At 48.7% G+C, this 21700-nt stretch overlaps 1 protein-coding gene across 2 annotated transcripts in view; it reads left to right on the forward strand.

Moving 5' to 3' along the window:
* UPB1 (beta-ureidopropionase 1) overlaps positions 1-20280 on the forward strand; it is a 36483-nt gene extending 16203 nt beyond the window's left edge. Inside the window, exons 4-11 of one of the 2 annotated variants that reach the window (XM_078336201.1) lie at positions 3403-3497; positions 6212-6373; positions 8392-8561; positions 13403-13484; positions 14996-15038; positions 16313-16467; positions 19000-19106; positions 19915-20045. In XM_078336201.1, coding sequence (XP_078192327.1) covers positions 3403-3497; positions 6212-6373; positions 8392-8561; positions 13403-13484; positions 14996-15038; positions 16313-16467; positions 19000-19083 — 791 coding nt within the window. In that variant the 3' untranslated portion in view covers positions 19084-19106; positions 19915-20045. Of the gene's footprint in view, positions 1-3402; positions 3498-6211; positions 6374-8391; positions 8562-13402; positions 13485-14995; positions 15039-16312; positions 16468-18999 lie in introns of both variants that reach the window. The other variant, XM_035267335.2, reaches the window with a different exon arrangement.
* Positions 20281-21700: the final 1420 nt, after the last annotated feature.

Genomic DNA, 21700 nt, shown 5'->3' on the forward strand with positions numbered 1-21700 from the left:
TTGCCTGAACCCAGGAGGCGGAGGTTGCGGTGAGCCGAGATCACACCATTGCACTCCAGCCTGGGTAACAAGAGTGAACTCTGTCTCAAAAAAAAAAAAAAAAAAAAAAGAAGCAACCCCTGAACGATTTCTTTTCTAACGGAAAAGGCTTCTTAAAGACCCAGGCTAGCAAGCTTTGATATGCACATGCAGGCGATTAGAAACTAGGTCCACCCAACTTGGCCAACGTGGTGATTCCTGCCCTCTCCTCCTTGTCACCACCTGTGCCAAGTGTCCTGGCTGCCTCCAGATAACTCACACATGTTCAAGACATCATGGTGGCTCATATTTGCATATCAAAGGGCTAAGGTGGGAGGGCCAGGTTTTTTGCGGGCTACTTGAATGACACACCTGGTCAAACCAATCCCCAGGGCCCTATGCAAATCAGACACCACCTCCTTCAGCCTCCAGATATAACCAACCACCTTTTCCACTGCAAACAGGGCATCTCTTTGTTCGGAGACCCCCGTCCCTCTGTATCTGTGTGGGGGAGCTATTTTCTATCAAGCACCGTGTTCCACATGTACTTGGCATTTAGGAAATGCTGGCTATAATTGTTACTCCTAAACAGGCCATAAGCCCCTAGCAGAGGCCAGTTAAACCCTGCCCCATCACATCAGGCAGCTTTCTGCAAACCCTCCTCAAGTTAGTTCAAAGTAGCTGGAACAATAGCAGACAACTGGAAACTTCTGTTAGGCTAATCCCTTTAAAAGAAATAGACTTGGGCTGGGCATGATGGCTCATGCCTACAATCCCAGCACTTTGGGAGGCTGAGGCAGGGGATCACCTGAGGTCAAGAGTTCGAGACTGGCCTGACCAACATGGCGAAACCTGTCTCTACTAAAAATAAAAAATAAATTAATTAACCAGGCGTGGTGACAGGCAGCTGTAATCCCAGCCACTTGGGAGGCTGAGGCAGGAGAATCACTTGAACCTGGAAGTGGTGGTTGCAGTGAGCTGAGATCCTGACATTGCACTCCAGCCTGGGCAACAAGAGCAAAACTCCATCTCAAAACAGCAGCAACAACAACAAAACAAAGAAATGGACTTGGGTTACTGTGATGTGGGAGATCTATAGAGTTAACGGAATTGGTCCAGATAAGAAATTTAGTTTTCCACATTGAGAAAGAAAAAGATGAATAGCCCAGTAGGAAATAGGCAAAGGGTATGAACAAAAAAAATGTAGGGGAGGAATCCAGACTGGCCAGTGAATGTGTGGTGAGGGGCTCAGCCTCACCAAACATATGGGAAACATTTACTCACAGTGAGGCACCATTCACACAAGCAGACTGGCAGGTACTGAAGATAACTCCATGCACTGCAGATATCCATGTGTGGCTGGGCTGCAGAGCAGCATTGCATACATAGCCAAAGGTCCCAAGGCCCACTCCAGCACATTCCCCTCCTTCCCCTGCATAGGGGTCTGCGTTGAACCTGGTGTGCATAGAGATGACCAGCATCCTTGAACTGTTACTATGTGTGTACCTAACTGTTTGGAAGGAGAAAAAGTACTTTGGGAGGCCGAGGCAGGCAGATCACAAGGTCAGGAGTTTGAGACCAGCCTGGCCAACATGGCAAAACCCCATCACTGCTAAAAATACAAAAATTAGGCATGGTGGTACATGCCTGTAATGCCAGCTACTTAGGAGGCTGAGGCAGGAGAATTGCTTGAACCCAGGAGGCAGAGGTTGCAATAAGCCAAGATTATGCCATTGCACTCCAGGGTGGACGACAAGAGCAACACTCCTTCTCAAAAAAAAGAAAGAGGCAAGCAAAAACCAGTGAGTTGGATGAATTTCCTACAGAATTAGCTCCCTGGTAGGGCCTGGCCGGAGATTATGAGAGTAGTAGCATTAATCCTTGCAGATACTCATCCCATCCAGTGGTACTTTTTGTGGGATCATTACTGAGTAGCTTTTCTTATTTCTGAAGAAGCCTCCCTATCACTAGGAGGAGGGAGGGTCCCAGTGCCATCCCCAGTGTCCTTCTGATACTTTACCCAAGGAGTCTTCATGGAGCTCCTGCCACCCTGCAGATTGGCCAGCAGCTTGAGATCTGCTGGTTGGGAACTTTTGCTATTTAAAACATTTTTTGTAATTGTGGCATATAGATATATCTAACAATATTTACCATTTTAACCGTTTTTAATTGTATGGTCTGAGGCATTAAGTACATTAATGTTGTTGTATACCATCATCACCATGAGCTCTAGAACTTTTCTCATCATTCAGAATTGGACCCCTCCACCCATTAAACAGTACATCCCCTCTTCTGGCCCCTGACAGCTCTACTACTTTTTTGTCGTTAGGAATTTGACTACTCTAAATACCTCCTGTGAGTAGACTCCTACAGTATTTGTTTTGTATCTTAGCATATACTTTTTTTTTTTTTTTTTTTTGAGGCAGAGTCTTGTCTGTCACCCAGACTAGAGTGCAGTGGCATGATCTTGGCTCACTGCAACCTCTGCCTCCCAGGTTCAAGCGATTCTCCTGCCTCAGCCTCCCAAGTAGCTGGGAATACAGGCACCTGCCACTACACCTGGCTAACTTTTTTTTTTTTTTTTTTTTGAGACAGAGTCTTGCCCTGTAGCCCAGGCTGGAGTGCAATGGCACGATCTCGGCTCGCTGCAACCTCCGCCTCCTGGGTCCAAGCAATTCTCTTGCCTCAGCCTCCCGAGTAGCTGAGATTACAGGCATATGCCACCACCCCCGGCTAATTTTTTTGTATCTTTAGTAGAGATGGGGTTTCACTATGTGGGCCAGCCTGGTCTCGATCTCCTAACCTTGTGATCCACCTGCTTCTGCCTCCCAAATGCTGGGATTACAGGCATGAGCCACCCACCATGCCTGGCCCTTAGCATATTCCTAAAGGTTCATCCATGTGAGCATGTACCAGAATTTCTTCCCTTTTTAAGAGGGCTGGATACTATTCCATTGTATCTATATGCACCACATTTTACCTGCATGTATCAGAATTCTTTCCCTTTTTAAAAAGGCTGAGTGATATTCCATTGTGTATGTATACACCATGTTTTACTTGTCAGTTATCTGTCGATAAGACAGTTGGATTGTTTCCAGCTTTTGGCTATTGTGAATGATGTTCCTGGAAACATCAGTGTGAAAATGTCTGCGCTGCAATTGTTTTTAAGACTTTGGGAAAGACATTTGGCCCAGCTTCTTGTTTGCCATGAAGCCCAGAGGTAGGGGCTGCCCAGTGCCCACAGCCAGGAATGGGACCCAGAAGCCAGGCCGTGGCACTCCTGAGGCTGTATTCTCTTGCAGTGACCTCCTGCTGCTGGGCTGAGGAGCCCCGCTCAGAGGCTGTGCATCTTGGATATAATTCTGCCCTTTCTCCTATTTATAGCTATGCCCTTTGCCTTCTGTACGAGAGAGAAGCTTCCTTGGACAGAATTTGCTGAGTCAGCAGAAGACGGGCCCACCACCAAATTCTGTCAGAAGGTAGGACATTAACTGTGCCTCTGGTAGCAGCTGCCAAATATGTGCAAGTCACAAAGCACGACCACAGCTTCTGCGTATGGCCTTTCATCATGGAAAATGCACTCCTTTGGTGTTTGTTTTGCCAGATAAGATAAGACTATTTGCCACCTTTTTTTTTTTTTTTAGCATACTCTTAAAATTGGAGAGTGTAAGGCTCCAGAAGGGCCATTAGTAGCTTTTTTAGGCAAGGGAGCTACAGCCCAGGGAGGATGGTAGCAGGTGACTTTTGTAGTAAGTCCTGCAGCTGGCAAGTGGCAGAGCTGGCATTCAGGGACCAGAGGGGCCAGTTCCTCAACCAGAGCTCTGCCGGCTCCACTGCAGTTAGCTTGAGCCACAGAAGCTTCGATTCATGGCCTGTGTCTCATCAGTGTAGAAATTGTTTTTGATTTTTCTTCATTAAAACCTCATAATACATGTTGTGTGGTCCCATTTATATGAACTGTCCAGAATAGGCAAATCCGTAGAGACAGAAAGCAGATCAGTGGTGGCCAGGGGCTGGGGGCGAGGAAGGAAGGGAATGATTGCTAATGGGCACAAAGTTTCCATTTAGGGTGATGAAATGTTCTAAAATTAGGTAGTGGCGATGGTTGCACAACTCTGAATATCCTGAATACTACTGAACTTCACACTTCAAAAGAGTGACTCCTTGTTCTGCTCTTTCCCCACTTCTCATTACTGGACTTGACTGATCTTAAAGTGAATCTTAATGCTGTGTGAATTATGTCTTATAAAGCTGTTACCAGAAAGCCCGTAACATTTCATGAGGTGACGAAGGGTAGTTTATCCTTATTTTCACCTCTAACAAAAGAACTGTTTTCATTTCTTTGTATTCTCTTTCAGATTTTATGTATATACTTCGGGGCTTTTGGGGCACACCTATATATAATCATGGTGACTTTATCAATACTTAGTTGTGATTCCAAACACTGGTGTTCTCAGGCTATAAGGGAAAAAAAAAATCTCTCATTCACCGGTTTGTTGGTTCCTTGCTATGGAGAAAAGAGGAAGGGGACTTTTGCAGATGATAAGCCTGAGCCAGGGCTGGAGGAAGAGTTTAAAAGGGAGCTGATGTTAGGGACACTCTACCTCCACAGGGACTTAAGGCTGCTCTTAACATGGCCCCTAGTGCTGCCTTCCGAGTGTGCCTCTCCCCTGTCCTGTCGTTAAGGCCAGAGATCATGATGGCTAATTAGAGCAGAGGACAAGACCGGGTGCAGTGGCTCATGCCTGTAATCCTAGCACTTTGGGAGGCCAAGGTGGGTGGATCACCTGAGGTCAGGAGTTCAAGACCAGCCTGGCCATCATGGTGAAACCCCAACTTTATACAAATAAATAAATAAAAATAAAGAGCAGAGGACAAATGACCTACCGGGCTGCTCATCCTGAGGTCACCAGGGCTTGATGTTCTTACTTGGAACAAAAGGAATTTGATGCCAAAGAGATTTATTTTTGGTGTAGATAAGAAGTTTGATTATTCTTTTTATTTTTTATTTATTTATTATTTTTTTTTTTTTTGAGACAGTTTTGCTGTTGTTACCCAGACTGGAGTGCAATGGCACCATCTTGGCTCACCGAAACCTCTGCCTCCTGGGTTCAAGCAATTCTCCTGCCTCAGCCTCCCGAGTAGCTGGGAATACAGGTGCACACCACCATGCCCAGCTAATTTTTGTATTTTTAGTACAGACAGGGTTTCACCTTGTTGACCAGGATGGTCTTGATCTCTTGACCTCGTGATCCACTCTCCTCGGCCTCCCAAAGTGCTGGGATTGTAGGCTTGAGCCACCATGCCTGGCTTTTATTCTTTTTTAAAGTAGTAAAATATATATATAAAATGTACCATTTTAACCATTTTAAGTTCAGTAGTGTAAAGTATATTCACGTTGTGCAGATCTCCAGAACTTTTGCATCTTGCAAATCTGACTCTATACCCATTAAACAATAGCTCCCCACTCCCCCAACCCCTGCAATTACCATGCTACTAATATTATACTCTCCATTTCTGTGAATTTGACTACTCTAGATACCTTACACAAATGGAATCATACAGTATTTGTCTTTTTGGGACTGGCTTATTTCATTTAGCATATCATCAAGGTTTATCCATGTATAGTATAGAACCATAGCATTTAAGGCTGGATGATACTCCATTATATGGGTGTGCCACGGTTCGTTTATCCATTCACCCATTGATGGGCACTTGGGTGAATGGATGAACGAAACATGGCACATTTCACCCAAGTGCCCGTCACATTTGTAAATCCATGCTCATTGCAGCGTTACTCACAATAGCAAAGAGATTGCTACTGTGAGTAATGCTGCAGTGAACATGGATTTGCAAATCTCTTTGAGACCCTGCTTTCAATCCTTTTGGTATATACCCAGGATTGGGATTGCCAGATCAAATGGTAATTCTTGTGTAATTTTTTGAGGAACTCCCATATGGTTTTCCAGAGCAGCTGCACCATTTTGCTCTACCACCAACTGTGCACAGGACAATGATGATTCTTATTTAGCAAAGCGTGGACATCAGGGCATTTAGCGTTCCAGACAACAAATGCAAGTGATTGCTCTGACCCAAGCCTAATGATTTAGTAGGATCATTAAATTCTTCTCCAATAAAAAACTACAACAATGGGTTTGAAAGTGGGACTCTGCTATATTCATCATTTTTCCAGCTGGCGAAGAACCATAACATGGTGGTAGTGTCTCCCATCCTGGAACGAGACAGCGAGCATGGGGACACTTTGTGGAATACAGCCGTGGTGATCTCCAATTCTGGAGCAGTCCTGGGAAAGACTAGGAAGAACCACATCCCCAGAGTGGGTGATTTCAACGAGGTGAGCCACCATCAGACAGATAACCAGCCCTGCTCACTTGCCCCTCTGTGTGTTGTGGATCTCTGGGACTTTCTGTGGGGAAGTTCCATGAAGGGTAATGCTCCATGTCATGCATACTCCACTGGACCACAGTGTGGCTGCTGGGCTCGGAGGCTCACCTGACATTGCCCTGCATCACACAGTCAGACAGGATTCAGGCGGGACTCTCAGAGGAGTCCCAAACACCTTTAGCACAATGGTGCATTTTTTTTTAATACAACCTGATTTAGCCTCCTGAATTCTTCTTTGAAGTAAGTGGTATGTATATAAATTACAACCAAAAACAGGTTGGGCATGGTGGATCAAGCCTGTAATCTCAGCACTTCGGGATGCCAAGGCGGGAGGATCATGAGGTCAGGAGTTTGAGACCAGCCTGCCCAACATGGTGAAACCTTGTCTCTACTAAAAATACAAAAAAAAAACAAATTAGCTGGGTGTGGTGACAGGCACTTATACTCCTAGCTACTTGGGAGGCTGAGGCAGGAGAATTGCTTGAACCCAGGCGGCTGAGGTTGCAGTGAGCTGAGATCCCACTATTGCACTCCAGCCTAGGTGACAGAGCGAGACTCCGTCTCAAAAAACAAAAATAAACATTCCACAAACATGAAATGATTTGTGTGGCCCCTTTTCAGACTCAGAGCCTAGCACACCACAGCTCTGTCCTTGTTTGGAACGTGGCATTCCTTGTCCATGACTCATGGGGGGGGTCTGAGGTGGCCCATGTTTGTGTGTCAGGTGACAGTGGGCAAACGTGTATTTGTGTATGTGTGCATCATGTGGTGTTTTCATGTGCCCCATGATCAGGGCACAAGTTGGGGGGGCCATTTTAGTTGATTAATGCCAACCCCTGGATAGGTAAGATGGGAGGGGGTGGACGTTTGAAGGAGGGAAATGAGCGCTGCCTAATGCCTAAGATTCTAAATCAGAACTTGCTTTGTGGTTAATACAGTTGTTCAGGATGTGATGTCCCCAGTTCTCTCTCCATGATTGTGGGGGTCCTGGCCATTCTCAGGCTGGTCAGGCAGACAAGAAATGGTCTGCAGTGCTAGAGGAGGTTTCCCAGGGAGAAAGACGAACCCAGTGTTTCTCAGCAACAGCTGGAGGTGGGGGTGGGAAGACGCACCCCTCACCTGTTTACCCTGGGATTAATCTTTACCTCCCTGCAGATATAGCACGGGGCTTAGCGCAGCAGGATCTGCTCTGGTGTCCACCGCATGCACACATCCTGGTTGCTGCCTGACCATGGCCATTTTCGATGGCCAGGGTCAGGAGGAGGTGAAAGGCTCCCAGAGCAGATCTGTTTGGGATCCCGATTTGCCCTCTGGCTTCCCTCAGTGCTGTCCAGGACAGTGTCCCTGCCCTGGCACCCTGAGGAGCAGACAGACAGGCAGAGATGGGAGGATGGGGTCCAGTCTGCCTGCCCCACAGGGACCTCCTTAACCCTAGGCAGGATGGAGAAGGTACACTTTCAGGGTTCCACTAGAAGGTTTGGCCTTAATCATTTGCGCAAGTTACACCCACTGAGGAAACAGCTTTCTCCTCTGAGCAGGGAGAGGGTTACTTGGATGTGCTCTGGGTCTCCGGGGCTCCACTGTTCTATATGATGACGCGTGGTAGCTGAGGGCAGTGACCAACTCATGTTAATGCCAGCCAAACCTGAGCCTTAGAGTTGGACCACGACTGAAAGCTCACCAGAATTTGAAATAGTGTGGAATGTGGTTGTGGGGATTTTTTTCGACATGTCACGAAGGAGATTGGACAAATGCTTCAGCCACTGTGATTTCCCCCAGTGGCTGGCTTGCTTGGTGTCAGGGTTTTTTTGTGTGTGTTTTGTTTTTATCATACTGAAATTCTGGAACTTAGAGTCATACTCAGGAGTGTAACCATCCCTGGACTATGGGTGATACTTCTGTTTTTCTGCCAAGGAAAGGGACATCTTAAAGGTCAGAGGCATCAGTATATGGCCCTTTGCTTTTCAGTCCACTTACTACATGGAGGGAAACCTGGGCCACCCCGTGTTCCAGACACAGTTTGGAAGGATCGCGGTGAACATTTGCTACGGGCGGCACCACCCCCTCAACTGGCTTATGTACAGCATCAACAGGGCCGAGATCATCTTCAACCCCTCAGCCACCGTTGGAGCACTCAGGTTACTCACTTGGTGGGGTCTGGGGGCTTCCTGGGGCCCAGCCAGCTGAAACCCAAGGCTGGGCTGTGGAGCTCAAAGGTGGCAGCAGGCAGTCTCGGCCATCAGGATGTTAACAGAGCTGAGCCCCAGGATTGTATGTTGTGCGTGTGACCAGCTTTTCGGTTAAAAAAAATCCTTGAGATGGCAATGAACAATCTCCCACCCACAGCAAGAGCTGCTCTACAGTAAAACACCAACCTCTGCTGTGATTCTGAACACTGAGTTGAAAATCATTCCCCCCTTCCCTGTAGTCACCAGGGGACTTCAGAAAGCCCCACTTTGGGCTGGGCTCTGTGACTCACACTTGTAATCCTAGCACTTTGGGAGGCTGAGGCAGGCGGATTACTTGAGGTCAGGAGTTTGAGACTAGCCTGGCCAACATGGCAAAACGCTGTCTCTACCAAAATTACAAAAATTAGCTCGGCGTGGTGGCACGCGCCTGTAGTCCCAGCTACTTGGGAGGCTGGGGCAGGAGAATCACTTGAACCTGGGAGGTAGAGGTTGCAGTGAGCCAAGATGGCACCACTGTACTCCAGCCTGGTGACAGAGTGAGACTCCGTCTCAAAAAACAAACAAAACCACTCACACCTAAGTCCTTGGAGCATAGTAGGTGCCAGACATCTGGACAAGAGAAGCTGCAAATGAGGGAGTTGGTGATCAGTCAAGGAAACTTGAACCAAAAAAACTTGGTTTTATTTTTGTAACACGTAAGTGTTTTGGTGTTAGCCTCACCCCTACACAGATACAACTGGCCTTGTCAAGGCAGGTCTCGGGATGAGGGGAGAATGGCCCTGGAAGCCCGAGAACTCCTGGGCAGTATGGCCCCTCATTTAGGAGCCACAGCCGGTGAGCTAATCTGAGCCTGTGTGACTGTGCTGCTGCTGCCTCTCTCTTCCCCAAAGGCTAAGCAGTGGTTTCCAGTTTTGCATCACTACAAGTAACAGAACTCTAGGAATTTATGTGCAAATACTTTCTTCCCAACTCACTTCCTCCCAAGCAGGATTCCTGCAGCAGGAGGTGCTGGCTTTCATTCTCCATGGTCTTGGCTGCCTGTGTCCCCAGCAGGACAGGGGTGTGCCCTGTCCTGCTGTGGGTGGGGAATGGGGAGTTCTGGTGGGTGGGCAGCTTTGAGTCTCTGCAGCCCACACTTGTCTCTCTCGTCCTCATTCTTGACTAAATTTCAATTGAATTTCTTCTAAATGTCAGGGTGTAATGTTTACCTTTTCTTTTCAGCACACTGCCCCTTTCTCAAGAGTAACATCCCCTCCGCTTTCAGCGTTTGCACAGCAGGTTCCTTCTGGAGCCAGAATGTAACCCCTCGTCTGTTACCTCAGGTCTACCACCCTGCCCACTACCTGGACATCTGGTCCATGTCCAGAAGGGGTACTGTTGGGTAGAAGGGGAAAAAATCAGGCCTCCATCTGCCCTCAGAGAACATTCTGGAGTCTCATGGTGGCCCAGTCACCAGTGACAGCGTTCATTGGTGGTCGTGGGTAGTGTTATTACTGGTCATCCAGCTACCAGGCCTGAGCAGAACTTTGGGGCCACCCCCTAGAGCAGCCCCCTCCACTGGCTCTGGGTAAGACACTTGGCAAGCTCCATCTCCCCACAGGGGTCCCTAGAGGAACCAGAAGCACTAGGGCATCCGGCTTCTGGGCCAGAGCAGGCAAAGCTATGGCCATGGACTCAGATGGCTCCTGGCCTTGTGTGTTCAGAGGCCCTCCCCGACCCTTTTATCTTAGGCTTTTATTAGCTCCGGTTAGGCAAACAGAAGCACCCCAGTGTAATATGCATATAATTGCTATGTCCTCAGCAGCCTATTAGGCTTATTAAAAATGATTGATTTTTCCTTCCTCAGCCAAGAATCATCCAGCCCTTGGCTTTTCAGGGTGAGGCTAGCAGTAAAAACTAACAGGTCTTTTGGAAAGCAGTATGTTTCATGAGCTCCTAAAATGCTCGTGCCCTTTGGCCTGATAATGATACCCTTAGAACTGTAGCCTGAAGAAACAATTAAAAGAGGGAGGGAAAACCAGGCACAGTGGCTCACATCTGTAATCCCAGTACTTGGGGAGGCCAAGGCTGGCAGATCACTTGAGGTCAGGAATTTGAGACCAGCCTGGCCAACATAGTGAAACCCCATCTCTACTAAAAATACAAAAATTAGCCGGTCGTGGTGGTGGGCCTCTGTAGTCCCAGCTACTCAGGAGGCTGAGACAGGAAAATTGCTTGAACCCAGGAGGCAGAGGTTGCAATGAGCTGAGACTGTGCCACTGCACTCCAGCCTGGGTGACAGAGCAAGACAGGAAAAAAAAAATGGGAAAGGCAATGCATGCGAAGGTGCTCACAACAGCTTACTTACAATAATCAAAAAGCTGGCCTTGGGGGAAGTGTCCAGGCTAAGTATATTGCAACCCATCTCTTCCACAGGTGGTTGTATAGCCACTAAAAAGAGTCATTTTGAAGGTAATGCAACATGACAAAAGCCTGTGAGCAAGAAAAAGATGTCCAGGCTGTGGTCAGAACTCTTAGAAAAACATTTTTTAAAGTTTGCCTATGGGCTGGGCACGGCAGCTCACGCCTGTAATCCCAGCACTTTGGGAGGCCGAGGCGGGTGGATCACAAGGTCAAGAGATCGAGACCATCCTGGTCAACATGGTGAAACCCCGTCTCTACTAAAAATACACAAAATTAGCTGGGCATGGTAGCGCGTGCCTGTAATCCCAGCTACTCAGGAGGCTGAGGCGGGAGAATTGCCTGAACCCAGGAGGCGGAGGTTGCGGTGAGCCGAGATCGCACCATTGCACTCCAGCCTGGGTAACAAGAGGGAAACTCCCGTCTCAAAAAAAAAAAAAGTTTGCCTATGGACAAGGATAGTCATGGAGTGTGGGTGAAAGGCAGCAGGTGGTTTATTATATGATAGGATTCTGGGCGGTTTGCTTAAAATAATAAATGATGGAATTGATAGTGTTTTTTAGCACAATGCTGGGCAAATCCCCACCAGCTGCACACAAGCATTGGATCATAGCTTCCAGAACCATCCATTCCCTTTTCTGGCACCTTCTGCTGCCTGTGTAAGAGACAGACATATACATGTGTATGCACACACGTGGGCCAGCAGGGTGTCCTCATTCATTTTTGAGTCCCACAGTTCTCAGCACACAGTAGTGTCTGAGTGCTTTTGATTGGGTTATCTTGATAATCCTGGAATGTGTCCCTTGCAGCTTGTATGACCGAAGATTTCTGCCACCTGTGTATATTCATTGGCAAGTCACCATCCTATCCCCTTGCTGCATCTTGCCTTCCCACTGCGATTATTTTTAGGGATTTGTGAGCACTGCACTGGGAATATGGCAACGGTCCCCACTTCCCCATCAGACTCATGATTCCCGCACACACTGGGCTCTCACTAACCCCAGCTTCCTTTCCCCTGGTAGTTTTGAGAGCGTACATTTTATTGCCAGCTGTGGGTTTGGGTCCTATGCGGGACACCTCCCTGGAGAATTGCAACTAAGATGTTTGGCAATCGCCCCGCAAGTGTCTGTTTAATTCCTGAAAATGTCGTTTACTGGTGTGTTTCTGTAAAAGTCGTTTCTGAAAAGTTTTGTCAGCTTGGCTTAGCAGCTGGGGAAGAAAAGCAGCAAAATGAGTCCCCTCAATCAAGCCTGTGATTGTTTTGTTGTTTTTTTTTTCCCCAGACTTGTGAATCCTCCTGAGAATTAGGCTTGTGACAAGCACCCACCCCCTCCACCTACTCCCTGGTTTAAACCAGGTGCATGCTGACAGGAAGGAAGATTCCAGGGCATTTTGCTCCCAGTCACACAGTGTTTCTAAGTGGGCATTACTCCTGTCAATCTGGAGTCTTAAAGATGTTCCTCAGACAAAAGATAATTAGTAACAAGAAGGCCCACTGGCTTCCATGTCACATCTTAGTTGGCAGGCCAGAGAAAGTCAGGGTCTCTGGTTGGGGCTCTATCTCCCATCACACTCTCCCTTCACAGGTGCTAGTCTGAGGAAGGCCCACAACTCAGCCGAGCCCGTGGGATGCCTCCCTCCTGGGCAACTTCCCCCCCTGGCCAGTAAGAGAACCAGGGAGTCTTTACTTAGAGGCTCAAGGTTCAGAAGAGGGAAATGGGAAATCACTGGGAAATGGACCAGCTTGGAGGAGGTGATCCTGCTGCAGAATCTGACCCTTTATCCTATTACCTAAGTTCCTTTCTTGTTTGCTGGTCCCGAAATCTCCCCCTTTGGAGATTGCCTTGCCTTGCAAGGCAGCACAGAAAGGTAGGAGAGTTAGGATAGGGCAGGGAGTGCCCATGCTTAGCCCTCACAGGCCCTGCACAAGCCCTCCAGGCCCCTGGCTCCCTCTGGCATTCACCAGGAGAGGTTCTGCCCAGCCCAGAAGGTGGGTTCCAGGAGAAGAGATGGAGGCAGGAAGTGGTGGTTATGGAACTCCTACCACGTGGATCTTCACCTGCGTGGTCAGCCTTCACAGTCTTCCTCTGAGGACCTTTCAGAGAAGGAAACAGGCTCAGGATGAGGATTTGATCCAGGGCTGCTAATTCTGGCAGAGCACAGCCACGTGGTTTCTGCCTGCAGCAGTCCCTTCCAGAAGGGTGTTCAGGCCAGGGCAAGGTGCTGAAGACAGGCTGGCCTGCTTGCAGGTTTGGGGTGTGACCAGTGTCTTCTGGCTATCCCCACCACTGGCCAAGGAAAGCCTGCAGCCAGGCTGAGCTTAGGGCTGAGCATTGACTAAGTCTGGCCAGAAAGTCGGCAACCTGGTTCCTCTTGGTCCTCTCTTACAGTGAGTCCATGTGGCCCATTGAGGCCAGAAACGCAGCCATTGCCAATCACTGCTTCACCTGCGCCATCAATCGCGTGGGCACGGTAAGTCCCGAGGTCTGGCTGCGGAAAGGAGCCGCCACCTGGTGGCCTTGGTGGGGACATCCCGTTCCCTCTGCACATGTGCCACAAATCCTAGGGTCCAGAAAGGGGTAAAACTGGCTTGGTCTGTTATTTTTCAGGATATCTCTGTTCTCCTATTTTTTTCTGTTTTTGTGTTTGGCTGAAGCCATTTTGAAAAGATCTTTGATGTGGCAGTTCTCACCCCGTCACCTCCAAGTAACCAGTTTATTTTCCGCATTGGCCCCATTCCCTGAACAGTTCTGACTGCCAAACAGAGTGCACTTATATAATCTCTTCCTCATCCTTATTAATCAGATATCAGACTCTAATCAGAGAATCTGATCAGTCTGAGATAACCAAGGTTCCACACTAAGTTGATTGATCTGACTTCTAACAGCATAAAGAAACCTGATATTTTTGGTTGGGTGCAGTGGCTCACACCTGTAATCTCAGCACTTTAGGAAGCCGAGGCTGGCAGATCACTTGAGGTCAGAGGTTTGAGACCAGCTTGGCCAACGTGGCAAAACGCTGTCTCTACTAAAAATATAAAAATTAGCAGGGCAAAAATTGCAGCTACTCAGGAGGCTGAAGCACGAGAATTGCTTGAACGAGGAGGCAGAGGTTGAAGTAAGCCAAGATCATACCACTATACTCCAGCCTGAGTGAGACTCTGCCTCAAAAAAAAAAAAAAAAAAAAAAAAAAAAAAAAAGTCCAGGCGTGGTGGCTCATGCCTGTAATCCCAGCACTTTGGGAGACTGAGGTGGGTGGATCACCTGAGGTCAGGAGTTCAGGACCAGCCTGGCCAACATGGTGAAACCCCGCCTCTACTGAAAATACAAAAAAATAGCTGGGTGTGGTAGCAGGCAGCTGCTTAGGGAGGCTGAGGCAGGAGCATTGCTTGAACTGGGAAGTGGAGGTTGCAGTGAGCCAAGAGCGCATCATTGCTCTCCAGCCTGGGCAACATGAGCAAAACTCCATCTCCAAATATGAATGAATGAATGAATGAATGAAAAGAAACCTGATGTTTTAGTTAGCCTGTGTAACCCCCATCACAGGTTAATATACAGTTTCTGTTAAGCTTTGGAGGAAATACTGAAAGCAGTGTGTACCCACACCCCCGCCCCTGGCCCACTGCCTTCACAGACCCAGGCCCAGGGTTTTAATTACTTCAGGCAAGCCAGCCTCAGTTGCCCACAGCCCTGAGAAACCAGTTTGTGCCCAGTGTCTCTTTTCTCAGATTATAAATTCTCCAAAGGCAGCATCCAGGTTTTTACCCTGCTTGTCAAATTCCCCCACTGGTCCAGAGGTAGCTGCTCAGCATGGGTATTTAATAAGCATTTAATTGCCTGGTGAGTACAGCCCTTTCCAGCTCACCTTAACGGTTTCCTGGCTGACTCACCTCGGCCTGATTGCCCTGCTGGCTGCGTGAGCTGGAATGAGTATAGTGATAGTGCCACCTATAGGTTCCCCTTACCACGGTCTTATTTTACAGGAGCACTTCACGAGCGAGTTTACCTCTGGAGATGGAAAGAAAGGTATGTCCCCTGAATTTCCATGGTGGCTGCATTTGAGGAGTGGGCCTTCCTCTCCCCTTCTCTGTCTGCTTCCTCTGGTCGGGATCTGCCACACAGATCATGTCTACATGCCTGGCACCTTGGAGGAGGCGCCAACCCCTCTCTGCTTTATTGCCTGTAGCATGGGAATCAGCCTGTGGGTGGGGTGTGGATAGGCAGACCTGGGCTTGAGGATTGGGTTGGACTCCATCCATCCCCTGGGACTGGTGTGAAGATAGACGGAGAGGATGTCGGGGATCCTTTGTGAGCTCCCTGACAGGGAGAGGGGCCTTCATCCGGCCTGTAGACCTCTCTCCCCACTTTCCTTTGTCCTTGCCCCCCTCCCCCTGCCCAAACCAGCTGTACAGGCGCCCCAGGGCATTGGCATGGATGGCCCTGGGTTTCTAGAGTCCACAGCTTGTTTTGATCTGAGGGCATGGACCACCTCACTTCTGCTAAGAGCCCTAAAGATCAATAAAAAAAGGTCTTAAAAAAAAAAAAAACCCTAAAGACTCCTTTCCCATGTCTCTGGCCAAGAATGAGGGAGGTAGGGACTGCCCCTCCCTCACCAAGGAGGTATCTGAACTAGCTCAGAGTATCCTCTAGAAGGTGAAAAGGGGCTGAGCAGATCCGTTTTCCAGGAAAACACTTCTTGAAAGGGTCCCAGATGCCCCTACTGCAGGCCCCAGACTTCTAGAGTCCCTGATGCTAGTTAGCTTACTGCAAATAGACATGCAGAAAGGGCAGGAGAATGAGCGTCCACTGGGTGCCTGCTGCGACTGGGCCATGCTAGGCCCTGCCCATCCCCGCCTGTTCCTTATGTGTGTGTGGGGTGGCTGCTAGGCCTCCTTGACTAGTGAGGGGACCAAGGCATGAAGGGAGGGTGAGGGTGATGCAGCAGGCAAGGCAGATGAAGGCAGAGCCTCTAGCTCACAGTGGGGGTCCACATAGGAAGCCCCCAGAGTGTGACTTTCTGATTTCCTTCGGCTGTGGGTGGGAGCAACACCTCTCAGAAGGGTGACATTTAGACATTTCTCCAGGGGCAAAGGGGAGCAGTATAAGGGGGGTATTTGCAGCAACTCACTGGGCCTTCAGGCCTGAGGAGGGAGATAGGCCCTTTGGGCCTCAACATTTGGCAGACACTGGGGAGGATGGAGCGGACCTTGTCCTGGGCCTGCCTCAAGGTGCCTGACCCACTTCGGAGTCCACAGTGTATCCATACAAGCTCACAGATGCGTTTCTTTGCTCCTCTAAAGCTCACAAGGACTTAGGCTACTTCTATGGCTCGAGCTATGTGGCAGCCCCTGACAGCAGCCGGACTCCTGGGCTGTCCCGTACCCGGGATGGACTGCTGGTTGCCAAGCTCGACCTAAACCTCTGCCAGCAGGTGAATGATGTCTGGAACTTCAAGGTAGGTCCCCAGGACCCCTGCTGTTACCTGTTCCTCTGCTTTGGCTCTCATCCTGCTCTCAGGACTGAGAACTACTGTTGTGGGGTTGACCACAGTAGCATGGGGTACCAGCTCCCACCCGAGGGCTCTGTGTGAGCTGAAGGCTGAATCTCTGCCTCCTTGCTGGCTCCCGGGAGGAACAGTTGGGCCAAACAATGTACAGGCAGCAGGCCGCATAAATTCTCCTCTCATCTGATTTAGATTCTGGGTGCCTTCAGACAAATTAATCTCAATTTCATTTGTCCAGAGAATAGAATGGATTAGTTCCTCTAATCCTTTTTCCTTTCCAGGCATTTGCACTTATCACAAGATAAATGTGCATGTCTGGTTCTGCTTGTGGCCAGTCCCCACAGTCTAGGCCTTGATGATAGTGGGAAATGGGTCATGCAGAGAAATGGAATCTAGGCCTGGCCCTGCCACACCCTTCCTCAGTCCCCTTAATTAAGCCCCTTCTGCTCCCAAACCTTAGCACTCCCAGTTGTAAAATAAGGGGCTTAGCGAGAAGGTCCCATGCTGGCTTTGACACCTAATACCCTGTGATGTTAGGATCGGAGGAGTGGAGGCGTCTACCCTCCTGGGATGGGACTCTGCCCTAGAAGGGCTCACAGCTTCAGAGTTTGCTGTATTAGTGTTCTACCAACTCAGCACCCCTTTTTCTTTTTTTGATGGAGTGGGAGGCATGGAGACAAGGTCTTGGCTTTGTCATCCAGGCTGGACCAATGGTACAACTGTAGATCATGGCAGCCTTGACCTCCTGGGCTCAAGCCATCCTCCCACCTCAGCCTCCCGAGTAACTGGGACTACAGATGTGCATCATCACCACCACACCCAGCTAATTTTTAAATTTTTTATAGTCTCACTGTGTTGTCCAGGCTGGTCTTGAACTTCTGGCTTCAAGCAATCCTCCCACCTCGGGCTCCCAAAATACCAGGATTACAGACATGAACCACTGTGCCCCACCTCAGCCTCCTTTTATAAGTAAATCGTATATGCAAATAAGTGTCACATTGCTAGGCTGGGTAATGTAATCCCAGCACTTTGGGAGGCTGAGGCGGGTGGATTACCTGAGGTCAGGAATTCAGGACCAGCCTGGCCAACATGGTGAAACCCTGTCTACTAAAAAATACAAAATTAGCCAGGCATGGTGGCAGCGCCTGTAATCCCAGCTACTTGGGAGGCTGAGACAGGAGAATTGCTTGAACTGAAGAGGTGGAGGTTGCAGTGAACTGAGATCATGTCATTGCACTCCAGCCTGGGCAACAAGAGCAAAACTCCATCTCGGGGAAAAAAAAAGAAAAGTCACATTGTTATAACTGACTTTGCCTGGTGTGACTGAGAGACCATCAGGGCCTCTAACCCACACATGGGCTTTTGGCCTTGATCCCATTTTCTGAGCATGGGTTCCTGGGCACATCCCCTCAGTCTCAGATCCTTGTCAGACTAACAAGGTATTGCCATATGCACCTGTCTTTCCTCTTCCTGGGTAACTCAGATGAATGTAGGATTCCACCTAAATCAGAAGTCGGAGCCAAGAGTGCCAGCCAGTTCTTTTAATAAGTATCTCAGGAGCAGTAAACCAAATGCTTTCTCATTAGACACTTCTTAGCAGAACCTTTCCCAACTTTGGTAATGGGCATGAGCTCCTGTCGAGACTTTTGAGGGTAGCCCACCTTGGGAAAGGAGGGAAGGAGGGAGGGCATGCTGGGTGTGAGCACTCTGGGTGGGCTTTCCAGCCCCACCACCCTCTGTATCCACGATGAGATGCCGCATGGAATAGATAGAACTCCATACCCATCCAGGAGCCCCTGGTTTAAATCCCAGCCTTTTTTTTTTTTTTTGAGACAGAGTCTTTCTCTGTCACCAGGCTGGAGTGCAGTGGCACAGTCTCAGTTCATCTCAACCTCCACCACCTGGGTTCAAGTAATTCTCCTGCCTCAGCCTCCCAAGTAGCTGGGATTACAGGCACACGCCACCATGCCCAGCTAATTTTTTTATTTTTTTGTATTATTAGTAGAGACGGGGTTTCACAATGTTGGCCAGGATGGTCCTGATCTCCTGACCTCATGATCCACCCATCTCAGCCTCCCAAAGTGCTGGAACTACAGGCATGAGCCACCGCGCCCGGCTGAAATCTCAGCCTTTTGTACACCTGGCTGGTGGTCTGAAGCAGTTCACTCCTCTCTGGGCTGTAGGCTGCTCTGGAAAGCAACAGGACCATGGGACTCCTCTTTTCCTTCCTGCCTCAGCAGACCACACCTTCCCGATAGACAGGTCTAAGAGGTCGCAGCAGGCAAGGCTGGGCTGTATGAGTCATCGTGGCATCTCTGAACTTTGCCACAGTACCAGAATCAGTGCCAAGAGGTCACTGTCAACGAGCCTTCCAGACGAATTCCTGTCCCATGGCCGCCCTCCAGTGGCAAGAGGTGGTGGTGTGTAAGTGATGGGCATTTATAAAACCAGAACCTCTAAAGTACATCTGTGTTTTGCTTTCAGATGACGGGCAGATATGAGATGTACGCACGGGAGCTCGCCGAAGCTGCCAAGCCCAACTACAGCCCCACCATTGTGAAAGAGTAGCTGACTTCAGTGCCTGCCTTGGGGTGAGGGAGACACCTCTGCCCCAGCAGATTAGCAAGCATGGCAGGTTTAACATATCCAAGTTTTCCCCAACAGCATTGTCCAGGTCAGCTTTAAAATGTCCAGACAGAGGGAGGGTGGCATGGGGAGTGATTTTTTTTTTTTTTTTGGGAGATGGAATCTCGCTCTGTCACCCAGGCTGGAGGGCAGTGGCACGATCTTGGCTCACTGCAACCTCCACCTCCTGGGTTCAAGCAGTTCCTTGCCTGAGCCTCCTAAGTAACTGGGATTGAAGGTACCCGCCACTATGCCCAGCTAATTTTTATATTTTTAGTAGAGATGGGGTTTTACCATCTTGACCAGGCTGGTCTTGAACTTCTGACCTCATGATTCACCCGCCTCAGCCTCCCAGAGTGCTGGAATTACAGGCGTAAGCCACTGCGCCCAGCCAGGGAGTGACTTCTTAATGGGTAAGGGGCTTACTTCTGTGGCGCTGGAATCATTTTGGGTCTAGGGAGAAGTGATGGTTGAACAATGTGGTGAATGTATTAGATGCCACTGAATATGTATACTTCAGAATGTTTTGGTTATGTGAATTTTACCTCAACTAAAAACAAAATGCCCAGGCACTGCTTGTGCTGCTGGATTTGAGATTAGACAGATGATGCTGTCCATCCTGTCCACCAGTGGGAAGAGGGTGAGAGCTGATCCAGAGTCCCTGAGCCTACGGCATGGCTGTGGTGGGTGGGATGGTCTTTGGATGTGTCAGCCTAGCTAGGCTACAGTCCCCAGTAATTCAATCAGACACTAATCTAGGTATTGCTGTGAAAGTATTTTGTAGATGTAAAAAAAGTCCATAACCAGTCAACTAAGTAAGTGAGATTATCTCAGATCATCTGGGCAAGCCTGACCTGATCAGTCAAAAGGCCTAAAGAGCAGAGCTAAGGGCTTCCCTGAGGAAGAAATCCTGCCGGTGGACAGCAGCCCAGCTCTTTGCAAGAGTTCCTAACCGCCTGCCCTTCCTGAGAGCCTGCCTTATAGATTTTGGACATGACTAGCCAGCTCCTACAATCACTGAAGTCAATTACTTGCAATAAAGCTCAATACATACCCTACTTGTTCTGCTTCTCTAGTTGAAGCTGACTGATACAGATTTTGGTGCCAGAAGTGGTTCTAGAGAAATACAACCCTAAAGATTGAGTTTTCTGCATTGGTTCTGGATTTTTTTTAGAATTCTTCCCTAGTTTGATTGAACTTAATGGCATTAATGACTATTTCCATAGAGTCAGGGTAAAGAGGGTAGTGGTAGTCCGCGGCATGGTGCAGCAATACTGATTTATGGGCGAGGCCAGCCATCAGCCTGTGCCTAGAGTTCCAGCCTGCCCTTTCTGATGGCTTGTCCTGTGGATATCAGACTTGCCTGGCCAGATGCCATCATCATAGAAGATAATTTGTTTCACTGAATCTCTCTATATCTCTATCCATCCCCTACTAATTCTGTTAGTTTTGCTAATGTGGTTAAGCTCTGTTTTATATATCAGATTACTCACCTCTCTACACCTTGATTTCTATATGTGTAAAATGGGACTGGGCCAGATACGGTGGCTCATGCCTGTGATCCCAGTACTTTGGGAGGCCAAGGCAGGTGGATCACTTGAGGTCAGGAGTTCAAGACCAGCCTAGCCAACATAGTGAAACTCCATCTCTACTAAAATTACAAAAATTAGCCAGGCATGATGGCATGTGCCTGTAATTCCAGCTACTCAGGAGGCTGAGGCATAAGAATTGCTTGAACCTGGGAGGCAGAGGCTGCAGTGAGCGAGATTGCACCATTGTACTCCAGCCTGGGCAACAGAGGGAGAGCCTATCTCCAAAAAAAAAAAAAAAAAAAAAACACAAACTCTATTCCTCTTCCTGCTTTATGTCAGGACAGCAGTAAGAGACTAGATGGGCCAGGGAGCCCCTTGGCAGTTGTCAGTGCAGGGCCTATTTGGCCCTGTCCCTGTGCTACACGGCAAGAGTCCAACCTGCCAAGTCTCAAACTGCAGTTGACCAGAGTATCTGGTTGGGGGTGGGGTCCAGATTCTGTAATTTCCCTCTTACTGTTCCCAATCAGAGAAGGCAGCCTTATCCCTTCACTGGCCCAGCAACTGAATTATATGGAGGCACCTCCATGTCAGGGCTGGGGTGCTCCTGGACACCTACTAGGGATGAGAAGCCCTGATGGAGCTGCCTGGCCGTAGCTCTGTGGTAACTCCCTTGACTCTCTGTGCTGCAGGTTTACACTTTACCTAATGGCTTTCCTTGTACCTTTAAAAAAATAAAGCAAAAAACAAAAAAAATCCAGTCCTAGAGACATGGAGAACTTTTTTTGCCTCGTCCTCTAGCTTAAAAACCTTAGTGTCTGTGGTTTCTAGGAAGAGGGTGTAATCAACCTAATACAGAAGCCAGCTTAGGTGACAAATCGGTGCATTTGTGAAATGAATAAAGGGACCAAAACTCTGATTATCTGCAACTCTCATTGCCAGAACAGTCAGGCCCATCTTAGAGTAGGCAGGCCCTGCACAGACAGGGCCATTTCAGGGTTTAACTTATGCCTGGAACATGTAGATGCTCA

The sequence above is a fragment of the Callithrix jacchus genome, chromosome 1 (assembly GCF_049354715.1).
Source record: "Callithrix jacchus isolate 240 chromosome 1, calJac240_pri, whole genome shotgun sequence".
Lineage (NCBI taxonomy): Eukaryota > Metazoa > Chordata > Mammalia > Primates > Cebidae > Callithrix > Callithrix jacchus.